Here is a 24866-nt window from a genome sequence, read left to right as displayed (position 1 = left end):
ACTTCCTTTAAGACAAATAATGCAAATTACTTTGCAAGGAAAAAAATCCATCTTCTTTTGGGGCTGGAGTGATAGTAGAGTGGGTAAGCATGTGGCTGATCCAGATTTGAATCCCAGAACCCCATATAGTCCCCCAAGCACCACCAGGAGTCATCCCTGAACTCAGAAGAGCCAGGAGTAAACCCTAAGCACTGCTGTGTGAGTCTGCAAAATGAAACAAAATAGCCTTCTTTCTCAAATCTATATGCTAGTATTCCTGAACATAAATATGAAGTGCAATTTTGATTCAATAAAACACTTATTTTACCTGCCTTCTATTCAATGAGGTTTACTTCTTTTAAATACTACAATTGTAAAGACCACACACCTTTGTTACACTCCTTTTCAATTTAAAAAAAGAGGGGGAAGTGTAATCTTCTGGCCACTAGAGGGGGCCAGTGGGATTTTTCTAAGGATATACTTGGAAAACAGCTACAAAATGTTACCACTGGTCAAAGTGCAATATTAATCTTTGGAATAATTCTTTCATGTGCATTAAGTATTTTGATCTTTTGAGAATATTTAAAAGAAAAACTAATATTCAAAGTTATATAAGTTTAATAAAACACCAGAAAAGCCCACATACTAATATGAAAAGTGAACTCTCTAAAGTCACAGTTTTTTGGTTTGGTTTAATCACCTGGGAGATAACCTTATAAATTATTTTAAAATCTCTTATCAGTTCATCTAAACTCCAAAAGCAATGGTACAAGAGGCTGGAGTCATAATACAATAGGTAGGGTGCTTGTCTTGCATAAGGTCAACCTGGGTTCGATCTCTGGCACCCCTGAGGCTGCCCTGAGTATTCTCTGAGCATTGCCAGGTGTGGCCCCCCTCCCAAAAAAAAACCCAAAAGCAATGGTACAAGAAAATTTGGGAGCTATATTTTTGAACAGGATTTGTCTTTTGAGAAGTTCATCCTATTTCTCAGAATATTCTCCAACAAGAACCACAGCTAAGAAGTGCAGACAAAAATTAACAGAGTCGGAAAGCTCAACAGGCAGGACATGTGCTTAGCATGCAGGAGACCCAGATTTGATGCTTGATACCACATGGTTCCCTGAACACCACTGGCAGTGAACTACAAGCAAACAACAAAACAATAAAAATTAAGTTCCCCCCATCCCTAACTAACCTCCCATCCCTAACCTCTCTCCACTTTAATTAAGGGAAAGGGGAAAATACAAATCAGATGAAATGTCAGTTAAATATCAGTTAAAAGTTCAGTGGAGCACTTTTCATGAGTTGAAAATATGAATGTTGTAATAAAGCCCAGTAAGAGTTTATGTTTACTTATGTCATTTTTATGTAGTAACCATCCACACACTGACCTGTTTTGTTTTAAAGCAAACCCCATGTGAAAAATGTTGTAAATTAGTAGAATAATTAAATAAAGAGGGCTGTGATTTAAAATAAAATTTCCGGGACATTAATTTTATTCCTTTCTAGTTTAACACAAATGTTTTTGGAAATGAGAAAAATTGTTGTATTAACTTCACGCTTGTAGATATTAAAATTTCACCAATTTAGCCTTCTAACAATTAAGGAAGCAGTGGATTACAACAGTGAGTGAAAAGACAGGCTCCTGCATAGCTGTAACCACCAAACAACAAAATAAGCCAGTCATTATCTTCTTGGGTTTAGTTTTCTTTCTGTTTCCTTAGGTGTATTTAGGGTCATACCCTTTGGTGCTCAGGTCTTACTCCTGGTTCTATGCTCAGGGATCACTTCTGGCGAGCGCAGGTGATTATGTGGGATGCTGGGGATCGTTCAAGGCAAATGCCCTACACACTCTACTACCACCCAGACCCCAGGCTTAATTTTCTAATGATATGACCAATCTAGAACTGTAGTTCTCTATATTAAACCTCAATACTGAAACAAATGCAAAAGTATACGTATCAAGTGAAGGCTAAATATAAGGCACAGCGTATGAACAACTTGAAGGAAAGATACCAATAAAATACACTTTACTCAGAAAGCAACATTTATAATATATCAGTTAAAGTGAGGTTGAATGCAAAACGATTTCCAAGAATTAAAAGATGTAACAAATCAGGAAGACTAAAAAAAATTAATGATATTAAAGAGGATTTATCACACTAGGGATGTCCCTTGCATATGCATGGGCTCAAATAGCAATTACAATTGCACCTCATCTTCATCTCCTCTGAGTGTGACCTCCAAAACAATATCAAAAACATAAAAATAATTTGCATATTACACCTGAAAACCCAGAAGCAGTCCAATTAACTTTATCTAGTAGGATATTTGCTTGTTCTCAAGATATTTATCTCAAATCATATTTGAAATCAGAACATTTGCTCATTTTTTTTTTTTTTTTTTTTGCTTTTTGAGTCACACCTGGCAATGCACAGGGGTTACTCCTGTCTCTACACTCAGAAGTTACCCCTGGCGGTGCTCAGGGAACCATACGGGATGCTGAGTATCGAATCTGGGTCGGCTGCGTGCAAGGCAAACGCCCTACCTGCTGTGCTATTGCTCCAGCCCCACATGTGCTCAGATTAGTCCTAGGATTAGACAGAATTTTCAAATCCCTGCTGATCTGTCATAATTTAAAAACAATATCAAGTATCTATTTTCGTTTTGGGGCCACACCTGGAAGTGCTCAGGGATCACATTTAGTGAGCTATTTGCTACTCGCTGTACTATCCAGTCCTAAAAGTCATTTTAAAAGAGAACTTGGTGTGTTCATTTTACATTTTCTCCCAGCTAGAAAGTACAACAAACTTTCCTTAACAGTAAAAAAAAAAAAAAATCTATACTGATAAGGTGCAGCAAGATAAAGCTGGAAGGTTTAAAGTTAGGGCCTAATTATACGCTTTGCGTGCGGCCAACCTGGGTTCAATCCTCAGCATCCCATATGGCCCCCCAAGCACCGCCAGGAGTAATTCCTGAGCACAGAGCCAGAAGTAACCCCTGGGCATTGCCGGGCATGACTCAAAAAGAAAAAAAAAAACGCAGAAAAAATACAGTATTTATTACTATTGAAGTACTAAAATACATTGTGTCAATATAGTATGGCACCTCTGTAGAAGAGTAAATAACCTTAGTAATTGCATAGAACTTCTAAAAAAAATAAAGTAAATGCATTTTAAACCAATCACACTAGGTTAAAAAAACAATACTAAGAAATTAATATACCAGGTTACAGTGGAATAAAGATTTGCTTAATCTACAGATGGAAAGTAAGGAGCAGGTGGGGCCAAGATGATGCAGAAGCTAGTAATCTGAGGTTGCAACCAGGACCCCACAAAAGAAAAAGAAATAAATAGCAAATCTTGCATGGGGCCTTGCTAAAAACCAGATCTAAGGCGCAGACTTTCCACTATGGAACAAGGAATAGTTGCCAACTTGAAAAGGAGAGGCCTGATGGAGTTTAGAAAGAAAACACAACTGAGTCCAGGCAGTCTCCCTCCACTCACAGGACAGGAACTCTGCTGTGGAATTCCATGCAGAAGTAGCAGTGGCAGCAAGACTGTCAAGTATCAAGGGCACAGCTGGAGCAAGGACACTAATGTGAAGAGACAGGCTACAGTGTAACAGGGTAGGAACATATTGTGCACTGAGCTTTCCCAGACAACCCACTTTATTTTCTACACACTGAAGTGGTTTGAAAACTGGAAACTTGACCTGGAACTAGCACTGGGCATTGTCTGTTACCACTGGCAGTCTGGTAAGGAACCACCATTCTTGAGGCAAGTCTGCCCATCCCTGGCCAACAGCAGAGCAAGCTTAGGGCTGACTGATAAACTATGAAGTGACTGAGAACTAAAAGCACAGATCAGAACTATGTACACGCATTATCTGAGGTATTGGGGGATCTCAAAGACCTGAGGCTAGTCTATCCATTTCAGGCTAACAGAAGAAAAACTCTCAGCTAATGGGCATTTTAACAAGTCAACATATTTCAGCACAGAATAGTCTACTATTTTCTGCTAGCAAGCAAAGAAGTCTTCCTCCTTCCAAAGCGTTTTTATGAGGGAGAGGGCAGGTGGAGTATGGGAGAAGGGTGGGAGAGAAAATGAAAGGGGAGGGGGAGAGAGATTAAAACAAAACAAAACAAAACAATCAGGATCTAATCATATAAAACCTCAACTGTCACCAGGCCTTTCCAATTTAAGTGCTCAGGTATTTGGGGGTATGTGACATCAAGGTTATCTACCCAGCCTCAAGCTACATGTGATTATGATTCTTAGTCATTTTGCCAACACAATCACAATCACAAAATATTGACTCAATTTACTAACACAAGATCATAATCTTCACTCAGGCCAATTTATACTCAGATCTCAGAGCACCAGGCATAATGAAGAAATGGAGAAATTCAGTCACATCAACACATGGATACAAAAGCCATCACTGATTGTCACTGTCCTCCTGTTTGTTCATCCGATTTGCTCGAGCTGGCCCAGTAACAGTGTGAGACTTGTTACTGTGCTTGGCATATCGAATACATGGGCGAGATATTCTCGGTAGCTTGCTGGGTTCTCCAAGAGGGGCCGAGGAATCAAACTTGGGTCAGCTATGTCGGCTGCATGCAAGGAAAACACCCTACCCCCTGTGCTATTGCTCCAGCCCATAGCAGGTCTTAAAACATTTTTAACTACCTTTCAAGAAACAATCCTATCACTATCCAATGAAATGTGTATTAGTGGAAGATAAGCATTTAAAAAGGGGAAGAGACCATTAATAAGCTTAGAAAAAGTAAAATATATGAAAAACTCTAAATAGAAATGAATAAACAATTCAGTAGCAGAGCTACAAAACACAACAGTAGGAATGGCAGCAGAATGGAAGATGCCAAAAATCAATAGACCTATTATCAAACCTCAAGTTCTTCCAGAAAATCGAAGAAACAGATTCTCCTAATAATTTCTGAGGCCATTACCTTATACCAAATCAGACAGAGACATTACTAAGAAAGGAAACCACAGACCAACATCCCTAATGAACACAGATGCAAAACTACTCAACAAAATTGTAGCAAATGATACATCCAAAAAGACCATGCACCAAGACCAAATGGTAGTCATTCCAGGGGTGAAAGGATGGGTCAATATACACAGATCAATCAAGGTGATACATCTCACACAAACAAAAGCAAAGATGAGTATCAAACTATAGAGAAATCTTTTGACAAGATTAACACCCATTCATGATTTAAAAACAAACAAAAAAAAATCCAACCTTACCAAAATCAGAAGAGAAACTCATCTCAATACAGTAAAGCTCATACACAATAAATCCACAGCTAATATACTTTATGGCAACACACTGAGTCTTTTCTCTAAAATCAGGCACAAGGCAAAGACATTTACTTTGACCACTATTATTCTATTGTTCAACATAATATTAAATATATTAGTTTCAGCCGTAGCAACTGGGCAAGAGAAATAAAGGAATTTAAATTAGGAAAGGAGCTAAACAATCACTACTTGAAGATAGCATAATAACATAGAAATATATATTACTCCACCAAATAACTCTAAGAAACAATAAACCAATACAGTAAATAGGCTATAAAACCAACACACAAAAATAAGCTCTATTTCTACAGCAACTGATGTTGATTAAAGACATACATAGAAAACTAATGGATACAAGGAAACAGGAAAACATTCTATGCTTACATTGTAAAGATTAATAGTCTACCCAAAGAATTACACAGATTCAACACATCTATCTGAGTTCCAAGAGCAGTCTTCAAGGATATAAAACAAATATTATTAACATATGTATGAAACCACAAATTTTGTTTCTTTAATACTGTTGTTTCTTTGTGTATCATCACTGTCACCATCCTCCCATTGTTCATATATTTGCTGAGCAGGCACAGTAACGTAGCCATTGTGAGACTTGTTACTGTGTTTGGCATATTGACTAGTCAGGTAGCTTGCCAGGCTTTGCCGTGAGGGCAAGATACTCTCAGTAGCTTGCCGGGCTCTCCGAGAGGGGCAGAGGAACTCGGGTTGGTCGGAATGAAATTACCCAGCACTGCCCTTTTCTCTCTGATTTCTCTTAAGATATCCTCTAGTTCCATCACCACTGTAGCACAAGGCAAGATTTCAACATCTTATATTTGTGTAAGTCTAGTGTGGAAGTATAGCACTGTGGTGTATACACCACAATTTCTTCATCATTTTATCTGTTATTTGTCATTTGGATTGCTTTCATATTTTGGCTATTGTAAATAGCGCTACAAATAATCTTAGACAGAAAAAGCCAAGGATCTAACTTGCCTTGCATGTGTAAGACCCTGAGCTAAATCCTTACACCACAAAAAATGAGCACAGGCATACATCTTTTTAATCTACTAAGCTATTGGCTAAATTCACATGACAAAAAAGAAATTTTGTGTTTTTGGACTTGGTATTGTTTGCTTTGAAGGCATACCTAGCTGACTTGGTGGATACTGCTATTTCAATGATGTGGGTTTAACTCCAAGTTATGCCTGGGGGACTATGTGCTGCCACGAATCAAATTTAGAGCTCCTACACAAAAAAACATGTGCTCCGGCCTGCTGAATTATTTCCCTGACTCTGATTTTTTAATAAACATTTTCTCTAAGCTAATATCCAATATACTCAGTAAGTAAAATTAGGAAAATTTCCAATGCTGTCAATATGTGTAAGCCTTGCCACCCACCATTAATTTTCCATATCAAATATAGAAAGGCAGGATTCCATCTGCCCCAGCGAATGTCAGAAATCTTCCCTAATTAAGCAAAAATGTAAATAAAATTTTACAGCATAGTTTTTTAAATTGATTTTGTATTTCTGTAGTTACAATATAGAACACAATCATTCTACTCTAGAGTAACTTTTTATCTTATCTAAATAAACATTTTACAAGCAAAACACAGGTTAATAATTATGAGGTCTCAACAGCTAGAAATATTCATCTAACTTATTACCAAGTATATTATAACAAAAATAAAGTTCAAAGGGGCTGGAGCTATAGTAGAGCAGGTAGAGTGTTTGCCTTGCACGCGGCCGACCCAGGTTCGATTCCCAGCATCCCATATGGTCTCCTGAGCACTGCCAGGAGTAATTCCTGAGTGCAGAGCCAGGAGTAACCCCTGTGCATTGCTGGGTGTGACCCAAAAAGCAAAAAAAAAAAAAAAAAAAAAAAAGTTAAAAATCAGATAAGTGAAACAAATTATCTAATGCATTTCAGAACATCATATTTGTATAACTGTCTATCTCATTTATTACCCTTTAAGCAAAAGTAAATATACAATTATAAATAGACTAAGGTTGGCCATTTCAGAGTAATCTGACAAGAAAAGGCATTTATATTTTCTTAAAGCATTTACCTTGGGAAATGTTTTTTTGTTTTGTTTTGAGATAACACAAAGCAGTGCTCAGAGCTTACTGCTGACTCTGCACTCAGGGATCATTCCTGGTGGGCTTGGGAGACCATATGAGATGCTGGAGATCAAACCCAAGTGAACCTTATGCAAAGCAAGCGCCCTACCCGCTGTACTATCTCATCAGCCCCTACTCTGAGAAAGATTAAAAGATGAGGGCAGAAATTGAGCTCCCATTTGACCCAGCAATACCACTCCTGGGAATATATCCCAGAGAGGCAAAAAAAGTATAGTTGAAGTGACATCTGCACTTGTTTGTTCATTGCAGCACTCTTTACAATAGCCAGAATCTGGAAAAAACCTGAGTGCCCAAGAACAGATGACTGGTTAAAGAAACTTTGGTACATCTACACAATGGAGTACTATGTAGCTGTTAGAAAAGATGAAGTCATGAAATTGGCATACAAGTGGTACTACATGGAAAGTATTCTGCTAAGCGAAATGAGTCAGAAAGAGAGGGATAGACATAGAAAGATTGCATTCATCTGGGGAACATAAAATAACAAAATAGGAGACTAACACCCAAGAAGAGCCGAGATTAGTACCAGGAGGTTTACTCCATGGCTTGGAGGCCAGCCGCACATGCTAGGGGAAAAGACAGCTCAGATAGAGAAGGGAGCACCAAATAAAGGGTGTTGGGATGATCCTCCCAGGATGGGAGAAACATGCTGAAAGCAGACTACAGACGGAACGTGATTGCCATTCAATGCCTCTCTTGAAAACCACAGCACCCAAAAGGAGAGAGAGAACAAAAGGGAATGCCCTGCCACAGAGGCAGGGTGGGATGGGGAGGATGGGGGGTGGGAGGGATACTGGGATCCGTGGTGGTGGAAAATGGGCACTGGTGGAGGGATGGGTATTTGATCTTTGTATAATTGAAACCCATGCACAAAAATTTGTAAGTCTACAACTGTACCTCATGGTGTAATAAAAATTTTTAAAAAAATAGTAGAAAAAAAAGATGAGGGCAGTTAGCAGAAGATGAAGATAAAAAAAGACCACAGGGAAAAGTTATGAGTAAGAAAACAAAGAGTAGGATGGGAGGGCAAAAGTTATGAACAAAAAGGAACAGTCTAGTCGCAGAGAAGAAATAACAAATGAAACTAAGCTACATTATAGTTTAGACAGGTAACAGAATAGTAATGAAGTTTTGTAACATTAAGAGCACTCTTACTTTGTAAGCAGGAAGGGCATTCAAAATTTTCCTGTTTGATTTGTTTTGGGTCACATCTGGTAATGCTCAGGAACCATTCCTGGTGGGCTCCCGGACCATGTTGGAAGCTGGGGCTCGAATCTCGGTCAATTGTGTGCAAGGAAAATGTACTTCCTGCTGTACTATTACTCTGGAACTGAGGCATTCTAGATTTCCTTGGTTCCAGGCAATATTTTCTTTTCCTCAAGGTAGAATGGTTAGCCTGTATACCTTGTCCCTAAAAAGTTTTATTTGGGGTCAAAGCATGTGGCTGACCCAGGTTGCATCCCCAACATCCCATAAGGTCCCCAGAACACTGCCACGAATAATTCCTAAGTACTGAGCCAGGAGTACACTCTGAGCATCTCCAGGTGTGGCCCCAAAACAGAAAGTTTAACTTAAAAACTGTTTCTGGCATGAGAGATCTCTTTAAAATTCAACATTTTCAATATTAATCTAACCTGGGAAGACAACTATGCTCAGTTTTTGTAGATACTGTAAAAACTGTTTTCCAAACTATTTTCCTGTTGCTCCACATCTTTCAAACAGTATCTTTTCTTTTTTTCTAAAAAGACTACTCTATAAGGTATATGGCAGTATCTCACTGTGGTTAAATTTCCATTTATAATGACATAATCTACTGTGACATTTAATGTGGATAGTAGCTATTACCCTCTTTATTAGTTATAATATTCAAGTTCTAGTCTTTGGCTTTTAAAAAACAAAGCTGTATAAACTTTTTGTAGTTATTTGTAGGACTCCATCTGTAACATAAAATTTTGTCAAGTTCTATCTCAATGAGCTACATAATTAACAACCTAAGTATCTTTTTCACTATTCTTTCTATATAATACTCCTCCAATTTCTCTTTACCAACTAAAGAGATAGAAAAGATCCTTTCCCAGATTTCAGAATATGGAGAATATGGAGAAAACCATATTCTGTAAGTCACCAATCTTTATTCCCAATTTCCAAGATGATAAACTTTATTAAATACTTAGGTGACATATGGAAGTATAAGATGCAGATGTAGGCTCAGGTGACTACTGCAAAGACAAATAGAAAGTTATTTTAAAAGTCCTTGTCAACTGAATTATTTTTTATTCCAGAACATCAAGAAACCCAAAAAGATGTTTTCCTCCTCGATTTCATCAATCTCAAAAGTGCTTATAGTATGGAATTCTCTGTATTTAGGTGCTAAATTTTTTACTAACCATGATGGATCATTGCAAGTTAGCAAATAACTTGTACCACTAGGAACAATTTTACTGATCTTAGTAACAGAAACACCTTAAGACATAATGAAGTCCTTTCTCTAGTTAATAAAGTTCAGTTGGGATCTTAAATATTGGGGTTTTTCTAAAATATATCTAAGAAAATGACAGCATCCTGATTCATGTAGCAGTTATCAGATTTGAACTTCCCTCAAAAATCACAACTCCTGAATGCAAAGTTATTTTGATTTCACCTTCCTTCATCCATTATTTGTTGTGCTCAGATTACAGAACTAGTTCTAATTCACTCATCTAAAAAAACTAATTATATAAAGTATACATTAAAAAGAAGTTTAAAAAGTTTTGTCACCAGTTAAAACATTCAAAATGCAAGGGTAAGTTTATATAATCATTTGTAAAGCAAACAAGTAGAGAAAGAGCTTCTATTATCTAAAAGAACTTCCCAGTATTGCAGGGAGTTAAAAATGATAACAAGAATGATTTTTCACAACCTCCACCATACAGTTTTTAAGAAATTTTTAAGCATATAGAATTTTAGACTAAAGAAAGGAGGGTGCCAAAGAAGCAAAAATCATTCCTATTCATGTAAGAAATAAGCACCTAAATCAAGAAACTGTTGTGATGTAGTAATTTCATCATGATCACACCACTTTTAAATAATTATTAGTTTTGAATATCATTTAGGTGACTCAATTATAGTAAGAAAATTTTCATATTTCACTTCAAGAAAAAAATAAGCTCCACTGAAAAATTGTTTTCCATGTAATTTCCTCAGACAGAAATTCCTAAATTCAGGTTAAGAATAAATCTTTCTTGTTGTGTAATTGAAACCCAAGCACAAAAATTTGTAAGTCTACAACTGTACCTCATGATATCTCACTAATAAAAATTTAAAAAAAGAGAGAGAACTTTTTAGCAATTTGGAAATCGGTTTAAGATCTGATGTAATTATTTGACATTATATTAGAACAATAGACATAGAAATGAGTAGTCAATTGTCAAAAAAATATTTGGTTGATGTATTTCTCTACAATTATTTTCATATCTTCATGGGAAAAATTCAGGTTTGTAAATTATTTGGGTAGCTGAACAAAATACATGATATAGGAATTATCCTTTTTGATTTTACATTACAGAATTAAATAATACCTGAAAAATAAAAAAAATTAAAAGAAAAGAATAAATCATTCTTCTGAAAGTTCTTCAGCTTCAAAAAAAAAGGACTTTCCACAAAGGGAAAAGCAAACCTAAAAACATTATATTCTGTCTATAATAACCGCCTGTCAATTTCTACTTGATCTGTATAATCAACATCTGTAAAAATTATCTTTTGGATACTTCCTCTCTGATTACATATTTTCATTAAGACTTTATCTTGGATAGCTTCCAAAAGTGAAATGGAAAAGTCTATGTGGCCCATGACCACCAAAATTTGAAGGTCTACTAAGGCTGTTTCCTTATAGAAATAAAGAAATATTTTAGTTACCACCAACTGCCAGAATAAAAACTTTTTTTCAACATAATCTGAAAAAGTGCCAGTGGAACCTTCCTGCTACCTTTCTGGAGGCTTAGGTGATATATGGAGGAGTATATTTCTTTGATAATAAACAGAAATTGTATCAGATCATTTGTAGTACGGCAATTACAGTAAATTTTAGGACAAATTCTGAGTCATTTTTGAGGTCTTTAAAAAAGTGTATCATTATAAAATTTATGGGGTATAGCTTAACAGACACATCTGTGTACAGAATTCACTGTATCCACCATGAACGTTCTAGTGCATCACCAAAAAGCTACGCTTCTTTAAAGTAACAGCATCAACAGATAGTTTATCACATTCTTTTATAAACTGATTATGCAGAAAATGTTTAGAGAGGTCCTTTGTTAATTCAGGCATAGTTTTACTATATAAATAATAGTTTAGAGCCAGAAGGATAGTACAGCAGGTAAGGCTGGGTTCAATGCCCAGCACCCATAAGGTCCTCTGAGTTGGTCAGGAGTGATTTCTAAGCATAGAGCCATGACTAAGACCTGTGCACCGTCAGGCGTGACTCAATCCCTCCAAAATCCCTGCACACAAATAACTTGGGAACTTGAGATATGGCTCAGTGGTGGAGCCCATGCTTCATGTTTGTTTGATCCTCAGAAACACAAATAAATAATAATTGGGGCTGGAGATACACTACAGGGTGTTCAAGTTCATGCCTGGCATGCAGCTGACCCAGTTTAATTCCTAGATCACATGGTCCCTGGGCATTGCTGGGTACAACCCAAGTGGTCCCCTAAGCACCCACAGTTGTGACCCTGTAGGACCCCAAAATCTGCCAGGGTCCATGAAGAACCACACCCTCAAACCATTGCAGTAATCACCAGTCTGGTTGGCTGGGAATTATAGGAAAAGCCTTCAGTCCTTCTGAGAACTGCTTGGAAGAGTCCCTTTCCCTTTTTCTGACCCCTCCCAAAATTTCTTTTCATCCAATTTTTTTGAAAACACAGCTTTTAGGGCCAGAGTGAGTGGAGTGCTTGTTTTACATGTGGTCTATTAGGGTTCAATCAACAGCACCCCATAAGGTCTTCCAAGCCTGCCGGAACTGATTCTTGAATACGGAACTAGGAGTAACCCCTGAGCACTGCCAGGTGTGGCCACAAAATTAAAATCACACAAACAAAATATACAGCTTTTAGTTTTCACATAACTTTCACAAACATGATCTTATTTGACGTTTAAGACAGCATGAGATTAGCTATGGATGGGAAAACAGTCCCCAAACCTTATCTTTACAAAGTACTGATTACATTTTTGTCTCAGATCCTAAGACGAAATGCAAAATATGAAGAACTTCACACAATAAAACCAGCACAGCAGTTCAAATCAAAACTACAAACTGGTCTCTCTCTCTCTCTCTCTCTCTCTCTCTCTCTCTCTCCTCTCTCTGTTCCCCTCTCTCCTTTCTCTATTTTACAATGAAACAAAAACTTATTTAAGAATGATTTAAAAATACCCTTCTTACACTCTATCTTCTCACATTACATTCAATTTCAAACATACCGAGAACATTCAAATTACAGAACTATTTAAATTTTTATTTTTAATTGATTGAGGTGCTTGATTTATTATAATACTGCTAATGATACCTTCATGTATACATAATTCCAACATCTTACATATCACCCGTGTAACTACCTCCCCCTCTTCAAGGTTCCAAATGCTCACTCCCAATTCAATTATGTAGATCAATTCTCCTGTTTTGTTGCCATTGGCTGTTTGATGATACCTTGCTGTGTACTTAAGTCCCACGTATGAGAGAGATCATTAACAAAATCATCCTTTTAAAGCTTTTCTCTCTTTGAAGGGAGAGGATCTGGGCCAACCTGGCAATAATCAGACACTAAATAAATCTTTTCTTGTAGTGAGCAAATTATTCTAAAATGAGTACCAAATAGGATAAAATAATAAGTGACGCAGCAAATATTAAACCCTACTGAAATTCCATCAATAATCATTCTAACACTATGATTAAACCAAAACCCCCAAAATTTCCACCATAAAATGTATTATAATACTGCAAATTATTTCTACTAGAAAATCGATGTGCCCATTGCTGTGCTAATTCCTACAATACCATGTATATCAACTTTTAAGGAGCTTATAGTCCAAAACAATCACCAGAGAGAACAGAGTGCTGAAAAGAGGCAGAAAGTGAGGGTAAGGGGGAAACTGGGAACACTGGTGGAGGGAAACAGACAATGGAAAATAAACTGGTGCTGAAATGTTGTACATCTGAAACTCAATTATGAATAACTTTGTAATTCATAGTGATTTGATAAAAATAAATTTTAAAAGGAAAAAACAACACAATAAAAATCATGAGATGAAGAAAAAAATATTGTGACTCAAGAAGCACATGATTTAACTCAACAAAATTAATTTCACATAGATATATACTTATAGGTCTGTTCTCATGTAAAAACGTAGGTCCAAATGCTGGCTCCTTCACTAATTAGCAGTTTGACCATAGGCAAATAACCTTTCTGTGTCTCAATTTTCTAATGTGTAAAAACAGGATAATGTTAACCTAAGACCAAAAATATAAAGTAGATAAGGAATTTATCACCATAGCTAGAATACATTAATCCTAAAATGTCAATTATTATCATCACTGACATAACTTTATTACTATTTTTGAAGAGATCATGCTGTTTATGTGTGTATGTACAGGTAAAACAGACTGTTAAAGTTTAATGGTGGGCATCAGGAATTTCTAGGAAAGTAAAAAAACAAAACTCCAACTTCATCCATCCAGATGTTTAAAACTACTAGAATCTATCAAGGAAGACCTAGCAAAGGTCCAACAGCTTGAGAAGGCAATGAAATGTCCCCCTGATAGAAGAGAAAAAAAGATACACGATCTGTTCCCAGTATCTTGTCCAGCCATGCCTACAGGTGGCATGATGAAGAGACTGTGAATTGAATAGAGTTAGGATAAACTTACTTTTTTATTTTATATTTCATCTTTGAAATACAAAACTCCTGTTTTATCCAAACCAGGGTGTTTTTGCTTGCTTGTTTTGAGGAGGCAAACAATGCAAGGGCAGGGGAGGGTTGGTAGCAGAAAGATAACAATACGTATTTCATAATTATCTTTCTTCCTCTTATAACTCACCAAGAAAATACAGTTATTAATTAGTCGTATCTGGACTGAATCCTGTATTTGTCAGACTACAGAATCCTGTGAGTACACACCAACAATGCAACAATATGCATTTTTTAATTTTTTTTTTTTGGTTTGGAGGCCATGTTCAGCAATGTTCAGCAATGTTCAGGGGACCACTATAGTTATCGGTGATTGAATCCGGGTTGACTCCATGTAAGGAGAAGTGCCTTGTTCTAGCTCTCTGGTGCAAGCATAATCAGGTTATGGCCCAATTAAAAAAAATTATATGATATCATATATTTGAAAGTTGTGAAGTGAGAGTCTGAGAAGTTCTTTAAAACACAAGGACAAATAAGTTTTATAAGTAAGGTGAAGTATACTATCAAGTTTATTCTTTATATGTACATGTTTATTGATATTGCACACTGTAAATACAATATCAATTAATCTAAAGAAAATTTACCATTCTTAATTAAAACAGAAAAACTGGCCCTCTAATCAAAATCAACTGAGTTAAAAAGAACTTAGCTCCACTTAATAGCATCTTTAATCATTGGTAAGAAGGTTGACCCTGATTAAATATTAGAAATAGGTCATTAAAGACACATTTAGCAACTCCCACTGAATATAGAACACTTCATCCAGAAACAACATGGTGTAACTTAGCCAATTTATTCATGAATCCAAAGCTTTGCTTTTTCTAATACGCCATAAATGGGTGGAGTGATAGCACAGTGGTTTGCCTTGCGCGCAGCCAGCCCGGCCAAGCCGGGTTCGATTCCTCCGCCCCTCTTGGAGAGTCTGGCAAGCTACCGAGAGTATTCAATATGCCAAACACAGTAACAAGAAGTCTCACAACGGAGACGTTACTGGGCCCGCTCGAGCCATAAATGGGTACACATAAAATAACTCTGGTAACACACACACACACACACACACACACACACACACACATGAAATCTATTTTTTTCCACACGCTAAGTCATGGTCAAGAACATTTATGTGGCAGAAGTTACAACTTCTAAATCCATAATCTGACATCAAAGCACTACAATTTTTTAAAATTTCTGCTCATTCCTCTCAAATTATAAGAAGGATGTTTCCCATTTTTTCATTTTTAGGTTCTTTTCTGAATAATAAGATAATAACTAAGATCCACAAAACGTGTTAAACTAATGTAATTCTAAATAAAGCTTATAAGAAGAAAGAGAAAGACACCAGTTTTCTTTCTGCTGGAAAAAATTTATAATAATCAAGAAATAAAAGTTAACTCATGAACAATACCAAGATGAATGTGCTTGTGGTATCCCAGGCCAGACTGGTTTTTCTTGTGGGTGTGTATTTGGGAGGCAGGGGTAAGTGGGAGGGAGATAACCCAATTAAACAAGTACAGACATGTATGTGAACAAGCACAAAGTTCTTTTAAATTCAACTCAGAAAAAACATGGTGATTTGTAATTTCCCTATTCCTTATTTTACCATGATATACTGAGTTAGCTGACAATGCAGATTTATTGTCCTGTTTGTCATTAGTTTCACCTACCATTTATTCCACAGAAGTCTGAGAATAGTTTTAAACTGTAAAAATGTGACTTCTTATAAAACTTATAAAGATTTCTAAAGAATTAGTATTGCATAGCTTCATACTTATACAATCTAAATGATTTACAGATATTTACATTTAAGACTTTACCCAAATGGTTATAGATAACAGAATTGACAATGAAACTTTTAAATATTGTAGTTTCACAATCCAATGTTATTTTTAAAAAATCCTTTTATCCACATATATAAAAGGCATTTATTATAAAGCAAATCCTAATACGAAAATCAAGATGTTTTACACATTGAAGAATGTTTGGTTTTAATTAAAATTATAAGTATTTACCAAAGCAATTCCTTAGTCCAGATCAAGTGGTAGAAATAAAATTATTGGAGCTAGAGCAGATAGTACAGCAGGGCACTTGCTTCGCACACAGCCAACCTGAGTTCAATTTCTGGCACCCATATGGTGCCCCCAGGAATAATTCCTGAGTGCAGAGCCAAGAGTAAGCCCTGAGCATTGCCAGCTATGGTCCAAAATCTATAGCTGTAATCCTTTAGTCTTTTTCATCCAACCAATGCTCAACTTTTCAGTAACAGGTTACATCTCAACATTTTCTTTCAGTTACCACCAATTTCTTACTTCAGGTAAACAATGAAAATCTTACCTTGTGCTGTTCAATAGCATCAATCCACTGTTGTCTGTGATCTGGGTCCTGAGCTCGAAGATACCAAACACTATCATTTACACTAATATCAAATCGACATTCATCAAAATCATGAGGCTGTGGGGGAAAAAGTAGAAAATTAAATGCAAAGCTAATTATACTCTCAAAATGCTATGTCTCATACAAAGACCATCTACAAAGTCATTCTGACTCAAAAAACCTGTTTCAAACTGTTAGATAAGGAGCATAATAAGGAAATAGTTGTCAAAAACTAAATTTTCATTCAGTAATCCTACAAGAGTTGACACAATCAAAACATATCTTTTTAAAAAGAAAAAGAAACCCAGAGCATTTAATACTTTTCATCAAATCTTTGAATGAATTAAATTAACTACTGGTATCACCAATGAAAGCACAATTTTAAAAGGGCCATGTGTGGGGCTCAGTACAAGAATGAATGTCTTATAAGCATAAGGCCTTGGTTTTTAGTTTCATTTTTCCCAGGGGTTCAAGGAACACATCTACTGGGTATAAAACCCAGGACATGCAAAGCACTGGTTCTAGTTTTTTGAGCCATCACACTATCCCAGAAGCCCTCCCTGCTTTTAGTCCCCAGCACCATACACACAAAAAACAGTAAACTAAAAGAACCAAAGTTTTATTTAGGTGAGACATTTACTGAGCCAGGAATAATCTCCTTTATTTTTATTTCTAGGATCTAAATATAAATTTTATAATAAACAAACAAGCTTAATTTCATTAAATCTGATAACCAAAATAATCTATCAAAAATAATGTTAACATGTTCTCCCAAGAATCTCAAATAATTTCCTAGGATTTTGCATGGCTTTGTTAGTAACAGCAGGAAAAGTTTTCAATGAATTGCAAAGTTATTCAGCTTCAATCAACAGTGTAACAAGAACAAAAAGAAAAAAGCAAGCAAAAACAAGAAACATTACATCAGACATTAGCTATGTTAGTCCATATCAAAACGTAAATTCCCTAAATTACTGTTGGGGATACATTAGCAGTAAAGTTCACTTTGTGAGCATGGGGACAGTGAGAGTGAGTTCCATCCATGACACTGCTCAATATGATCCAGTGAAATCTTGGGGGCTCTGCTTTGGAACCCCATCACTACAATGAAGTGCAATCTCCAGCACAACACAACCAAATGTGGCTAAAGTATGCAATCTGCATTCATCTGGGGAATATAAAGTAACAAAACAGGAAACTAACACCCAAGAATAACTGAGATAAGTACCAGGAGGTTCACTCCATGGCTTGGAGGCCAGCTGCACATGCTAGGGGAAAAGGCAGCTCAGACAGAGAAGGGAGCACCAAGTAAAGGGTGTTGGGAGGATCCTCCCAGGATGGGAGATGCATGCTAAAAGTAGACTATAGACAGAATGTGATTGCCACTCAATGCCTCTTTTGCAAACCACAGTACCCAAATTGAGAGAGAGAACAAAAGGGAATGCCCTGCCACAGAGGCGGGGTTGGATAGGGGGGTAGGGGGGTGGGTGGGATTCTGGGATCATTGGTGGTGGAGATGGGCATTGGTGGAGGGATGGGTACTCAATCATTGTATAACTGAAACCCAAGCACAAAAATCTTTAAGTCTACAATTGTACCTCATGGTGTTTCACTAATAAAAATTTTTTTAAAAAGTAATAAAAGTGATACAAAAAATCTAAAAAAAAAATAAAGTGCAATCTTCACTATGCAATCCTCACTGCAACACAAACGTGAGTACTGCCACTGAGCATGTGTGATCTAGGGTCATTATAGGAAAAACAAAAGGGAAAGGCAAACATGTAAACTGGTGAAAACATCAACTTTCTGGTTCAATGTCTTACATTCTTCATATAGCACATATTAAATGAGGACTAAGGAGATAGTTCAACAGACTAAAGTGCATACAAGGTAGCCATCTCTACTACCAACAATCTGAGGGGTATGTGACATAAAAGATGCATCAAGTGTCAGATGATATACCATCTGTGAACAACACAAAAGCCTTAAATCCCTTCCCTCCCCCCCCCCCAAAATGGGTAAACGAGGAAATGAGTCTATAGAGCAAAGAAAATGACAGGTTATCTATTTTCTTAAGAAAATATATTTGAAAAATTTCTGTCTAGAAAATAAAACCAACATGTCACATCCCATCTCATACAGGCAAATATTCACATACTCTGCCCTCCCCAACAAAAAAATAGATACCTTGCTTCACCAATAAACAATTAACCCTAGATTTCTTTACAATTTCCTATTCTGTAAATTATTTACTAATAGATTTTTTAAAAAATATTGTATCAGGGGTCAGAGAAATTAAGTACAATGGGTAAGGTGCTTGCCTTGCATGCAGCCAAACCATCAGGAATAATCCCTGAGTACAAAGCCAGAAAAATGCACTGAGCACAGACTGGTGTACCGTGTGTGTGTGTGTGTGTGTGTGTGTGTGTAAAATACTATTTGTTTTAAAAAGTAAAAAAGGAAGAAAATATTATTTATTATGTACTAAGTTTTTGATGGGCTGGAGCAATAGCATAGCAGGCAGGGCGTTTGCCTTGCACCGGCCAACCCGGGTTTGACTCCTCTGCCCCTCTCGGGTAGCCCAGCAAGCTACCGAGAGTATCTCGGCTGACCGGCAAAGCCTGGCAAGCTCCCTGTGACATATTTCATATGCCAAAAACAGTAACAATAAGTCTCACAAGTTGTTGTGAGACATTACTGGTGCCTGCTCGAGCAAATCGATGAACGGGAGGACAGTGACAGTGCTAAGTTTTTGATGCTCTCCAATTTTGTAACAGAGGTTAGTCCATCACTAATTCTCACTCCAGTCCTGTTCTTAATAATTACTAGAAACAAACAAGGGGGGCACAGAGACAGCACAGGAGTCAGGGGGCACAAATCCAGTTTGATCCTGGCACACCTCTCTCGAGACCCCCAAATACCACCAAGGAGGTGTGGAAGTCCTCAAACATCATTAAGATACTCCTAGGAGCCCTAGCATTGACTGGGTTCTGGCCGGGTGACAAAAATGTACCACAGGGTATGGTTCCTGAGTCCCTGGAGCACTATTTGAGGGGCCAACCACCTCCACTAAAAGAACAAACCAAAGATAAAGGTCAAATTTAATTAAAAAGTTTTGGGAGGTAGTAGATATACTACATGATCTAATCGCAGGTACAAAAAAGACTAATCTTTTTCAAAGATGACAGAAAGCTGACAAAGCTAAGAAAATGCTAAAACTATAAAAAGAAGCTGTAACAGAAAGCAAATATAGACGAGAGGCATAATAAATAAAATAGAAATTAAAAAAAATATGAGCAAATAGTAGATGTCAAATTGAGCCAATTTCATGTACCTGGTTTTGACACTGTACCATAACTCTATTAGTTAAGCTCATATTGTAGAAGGAAACTGGATGAAGGTAAGTGGGACCCTGTGTGTTCTATTTTTAAAAAGTTTCAATGAATACACAAGTAAGTATTCCAAAACCTGGAAATTTTTTTCAAGGAGAAAATAAACTGAACAAAATGTTTAAAAAAAAATGGTTGTTCCTTAGTGCTAGAATTACAGGCAATTTCTTTTTTTAAGTTTTTAATATTTTCTACATTTTTTCATTACTTTGAGAGAAAAAATGTTAATTTAGCTCAAGGTCCTGAGAACACAAATGGATATGATCCTTACTAAAAAAATTAAGCACTACTCTAGAGACAAAGGGCTGTCAATTTTAATGAACATTTTAATTTAGCTAAACAAGCAGAAAAGATATTCACAGTATATTATAAAAGCCAGTTAAAATGATTTTAGACATTCACCTAATGTGCAGAATACAGAATTTATTTTAACTAAGAGTGAAATACTCTCCCTCTCTAATGGAGTAACTGATTTACTGTCACTGTGCAGATGGATTACACAAATCAGAGTAGAGGTGTAAAAGAAGGCCAACTAGAGATTCAAATCTAACAAAGATCGCATGATCTTGGGAAAGTCCTCTACCAGTCTAGGGAAGAGGTTCTCAAACACACTGAAGCCTACCATCTCCTTTTAAAAGAAATTACTCAGCACCCCTGGAAATCTACCTTATTTATTTGAGGGGTAGGGGAAGGCTGAGTGACAGAAGTGCTCAAGGCCTACTCCTCATCCTGGACTCAGGGATCACTCTTGGTAGTGGCATTGACAGGGAGTGAAGCCAGACTAGCTGCAAAGCAATGATTTACCCCTGTACTATCTACCTTTTTTTAATTGAAGGACAAAAAGCCCCCTACCCACCCCAGTTGCATCCAGATCTTTCTAGTGCCCCCCAGGTACTGAGCAGTACTGCTCATTCTGGGAAACACTGGCTGAGGGAATGTTAACACTGCCTTAAAAATATAAAACTGGATTCTGTCAGCAATACAGACAGACACTGGGGAGATAAGTCGGACCAACCATGTTTATAAGATATTTACACATGAATCAGTCAACACATTCTGAGAGTTTAATTATTTACACTGGAGAACAAATTTAACTATGTACTAGAATTTTCTGGAATATGCTGCTCTAAGAACTCCACTCATAAAAAAAATCAAATAATAATCTGAAAGCTTCCTCGTGGTGTCAAAACAAGTAGTTGACAGAATTTTAGTGGTTAGTAACATTTTCTACGAAAATTTTCCCCCCAAACTTCTATTTGAGTGATAGAAACTTCTCCCCCTGCCCCACTTCCCACCTTCTCAAACCCTAACACACACACACACACACACACACACACACACACACACAAAATCTCAATGGCAGATAGGGGTATTTGGAAAGAAAGAAGATTCCAAACCATCTTTCTTTCCCACTCAAAAACATCATCATTCTAAATAAGAGCACTAAGGCACTTTCAATCACAACATTAACGACCTTTGGGAATTACACTTTCCATTTTCCAGAATTTGTGGAGGAAAGCTCAGGAAAGATTTGAACTTTTAGATAGCTTAACTTCCTGTCTTCCCAATTTTAACATCTACCAATTACTAATTGAGGTCTTCCTGGAACACACAGAACCTGTCTATCTATAAGAAGCATTCTTCTATTACATGCTTATTTTCAGCCTATTAAGGATCCAGGCACACTGCCATGTCTCTTATGATTTGATATACTACTTAAACATTTAACTCTTTTTAAACACTCGTTTCCTATTTACAAAGCAGGGGTAGTAGCATGCAATTATTTGTTGAAAGGACTAAATGTCATAAAGCATCTATGTGGAAGTACTTTAACAAGATGGAAAGCAAATGTACTCAAATGCTAACATACCTAGAGGTTTTGGTCTTTAGTGGGGAGCTGGTGATGAGGGCCTGACAGCTGGTGCTCCAGGGTCACCAGGGCTATCTATGCCCAATGGTGCTCAGAGGACCATATAGTGCAGTGCTGCTGATGAAACTCAGATGCCACCACTTAGTTACTTCTCAGACCTTATTTTAAAACCTTTTACATGAAATTTTTTCAGTGGAAACCACATTCAGGTAATAGATAACATTAATAGTGTTTTGGTTATTTTTTTTCCCTTACAAGAGTATAGCTTTGAAACAGACAAGGTTCTCTTAAAACCTTTCTAAATTAAGCATGAGATAAATCACCTAACATAGAAACACAAACAGGCAGGGGGAAAAAATGTATTTTAGAAAACCTGGCAGCAGAAGAAATATTTAATCATGCATATATTAAATGGTTAAGTTAAAATGTGACTTTTTTTCATTTTCTTGTCAAACTTTTCTCTTGTAGGTCTCAACATTTATGTAAATGGTTAATTACCAGTTTGCTAAGACCTGAAACCATCTGACTCCAAATTTGTCTCATACCCCATAAAGAATAGATCCGCAAATCTGAAATACTATCAGCTTGACCATCAAAATAAATCTGGAATCCAACTGCTGTAGGCAAATGGGGAGTGCAAGATTGAGGGCGGGGAGTGCACCTTGAAATGTACTTTTAGGTAATAATAAAACTTAAAGACCATCAACAGTAAAAGGGATGAGATGTTAAGAAGAACATCAATAGTGCGAGGCTTTCCTGTGACAACATCCAGATTAATTTTTGTGTTTGCAAACTCCAGGAAAAAACTACTTGGAAGAGCTGTATAAAAGCTTCTCTGGAAAGCCATTTGGCGCTTGCTCTTCAAGCTCATGTTCTCCCTTGAACATGAACTTGCTTGCTTGTCTCTGTTTCTTTGCTGTCTGTGTTTCTCTCTTGAACACAATTCCCCTTTCCTCTCATATCTAAGTAACTTTCAATAAAAACTTTCTTATTTCACTCCCTAAAATTCTTTTCTGTGATGGAAAGGCAATGAACCTACAACGCCTATGCTGAGGTTAGGACTGACCTGATCTTGGCCAGGTATTTCCCCAAGCATTTGTGGCTCAGTGGGTGCAGTAAAGAGGTAGAAACTTTGCCCCACTTTACTGAGCCACCAGCAACACATGCACTTCACATAATCTTCACCACTTCACATTAATATTATTCTGGTTCAAGCCACTATTATCTCTCATTTGGTTTATCTTCAATAGCTCCTAAAAAAGAACTTATTCTGGGCCAGAGTGATAGTAGACTTGCCTTGCCTGGGTTCCATCCCTGGCACAACACACGGTCCCCTGAGCACTGCCAGAAGTGATCCCTGAGCACTGCTGGGTGTAACTCAAAAACCAAACCAAACCAAAACAAAAGGCTATCTCATTCTGTTTTCCTAAACCAATTCCTGCTTCTAATTGTTACAGTTAGACCAGGGGAATGAGTTTCCCCAGAAATATAACACTTAGAAGAAACTGCCTAAATCCCTAGCTCTAAAACCCAAAGGAATGACTATCTCCTGATGAGATGCAAATACTGTTAAGTTCTTTTGAGGAGAAAATGAGGCACTACTCAGAGTAGAGTGGATTCCCTGCTCCCAACCCACCCCACTCCATAGATAAAAATAAAATCTAAACCTTTTAAGACTATGAAAAAGATATAAGAATCCAAGATTCCTCCTAGATAACACCCTAGCAAAAGATGCTTATCCAAGGTGGGGCCAGTCTGGAAAAAGTCCAAACAAACTATCTTGAAGATTCTTCCCCAATACCTCAACCTGAGTTCATGGAGCCTAATTACATACATACCTTGTGGGTCACTGTAAGGGCTTTGTACTCTATTAACCTTCTGCTAGATGAGACTGGGTAAGTCTCTGGAAGCTTGAAAAGAGATTTGATTCCTTGTAATAAGATCACTTTGGATTGCTGTGTTAATAGCTTTGTTGAGGTATAAGAAGTTAGACCAAAAGAGTAGATCCTCTGGTTACCTTGCCAATTATGTTGCTGGTGACTGATGTGACATGGGGTGCAGGGAAAGCTGCCTCAAGAGGAATGCTACTTTACCACCTCCCTACTATACCTGCCTGGTCACCTGGGAAAGTCCTTGAGATTTGGACTGGTAGCAGCATGGATACCATAGTTCCAGCTGCACCTGAAGTTCACTTGATCTACAACATCCAGGAACTTGCCTTACCACCCAAGTTCTCCAGGAGCCATGGACTTAGGCTGTTGAGAGGAATTACACTTTTTAAGACAAGGAACATCAGCTCTAACCTCTGACCAGGTTTTCCAGGAAAGTTGACTTAGCAGAAAAGAATTTCAGGAAGGTGGGGCCAGAGAGAGATAGCGCAGGGTTTGCAGACAAACTATCCCAGTGAGATTCCTGCACTACATTCAGAAGTTAGCCCTGACCATCCTTGGGTGGTTCTACTTCTTCCTGCAAGGAAATTTCTTGCAGGAGACACATGAGAATCTATTAAAATGTGGGATGCCATATAACCTGGGGCCCTCGTAAGTCATTTCTATCACGCTTAGTTAGGGCTTTATCAGCTTTCTCTATTCTTTTCTTAAAAAACAAAAACAAAAACCAAAAAAAAAAGCCCATGACCAGGATTGTAATCCAGCATCAGAGTGCCTGTCTTGCATATGTGAGGCCCTGGGTTCAATCCCTGGCACTGCAAAAAAATGACAATGACAAAATACTGTCAAAATCGTCGACTATTCCCAATAAAAACTTTTCACAAAACAAAAAATCTCAATGATCATATACCAAGAACTGTGCAAATACTTTTATGTATTTTTTATCCCATGCTCACAC

General features: G+C 37.2%; 1 protein-coding gene across 2 annotated transcripts in view; it reads right to left on the bottom strand.

The window, feature by feature from the left end:
• The window catches only part of CERT1 (ceramide transporter 1), a 99741-nt gene that overhangs the window by 57769 nt on the left and 17106 nt on the right, over window positions 1-24866 (bottom strand). For both annotated transcript variants that reach the window (XM_056112650.1, XM_056112649.1), the window contains exon 3: window positions 16725-16841. In XM_056112650.1, the coding sequence (XP_055968625.1) occupies window positions 16725-16841 (117 nt within the window). The remainder of the gene's footprint in view (window positions 1-16724; window positions 16842-24866) is intronic.

The sequence above is a fragment of the Sorex fumeus genome, unplaced genomic scaffold, assembly GCF_029834395.1.
Source record: "Sorex fumeus unplaced genomic scaffold, SorFum_2.1 ptg000018l, whole genome shotgun sequence".
In the NCBI taxonomy this organism is placed as follows: domain Eukaryota; kingdom Metazoa; phylum Chordata; class Mammalia; order Eulipotyphla; family Soricidae; genus Sorex; species Sorex fumeus.
Note: the sequence above shows the minus strand (reverse complement) of the source record. Positions and strands in the feature narration are given on the sequence as shown.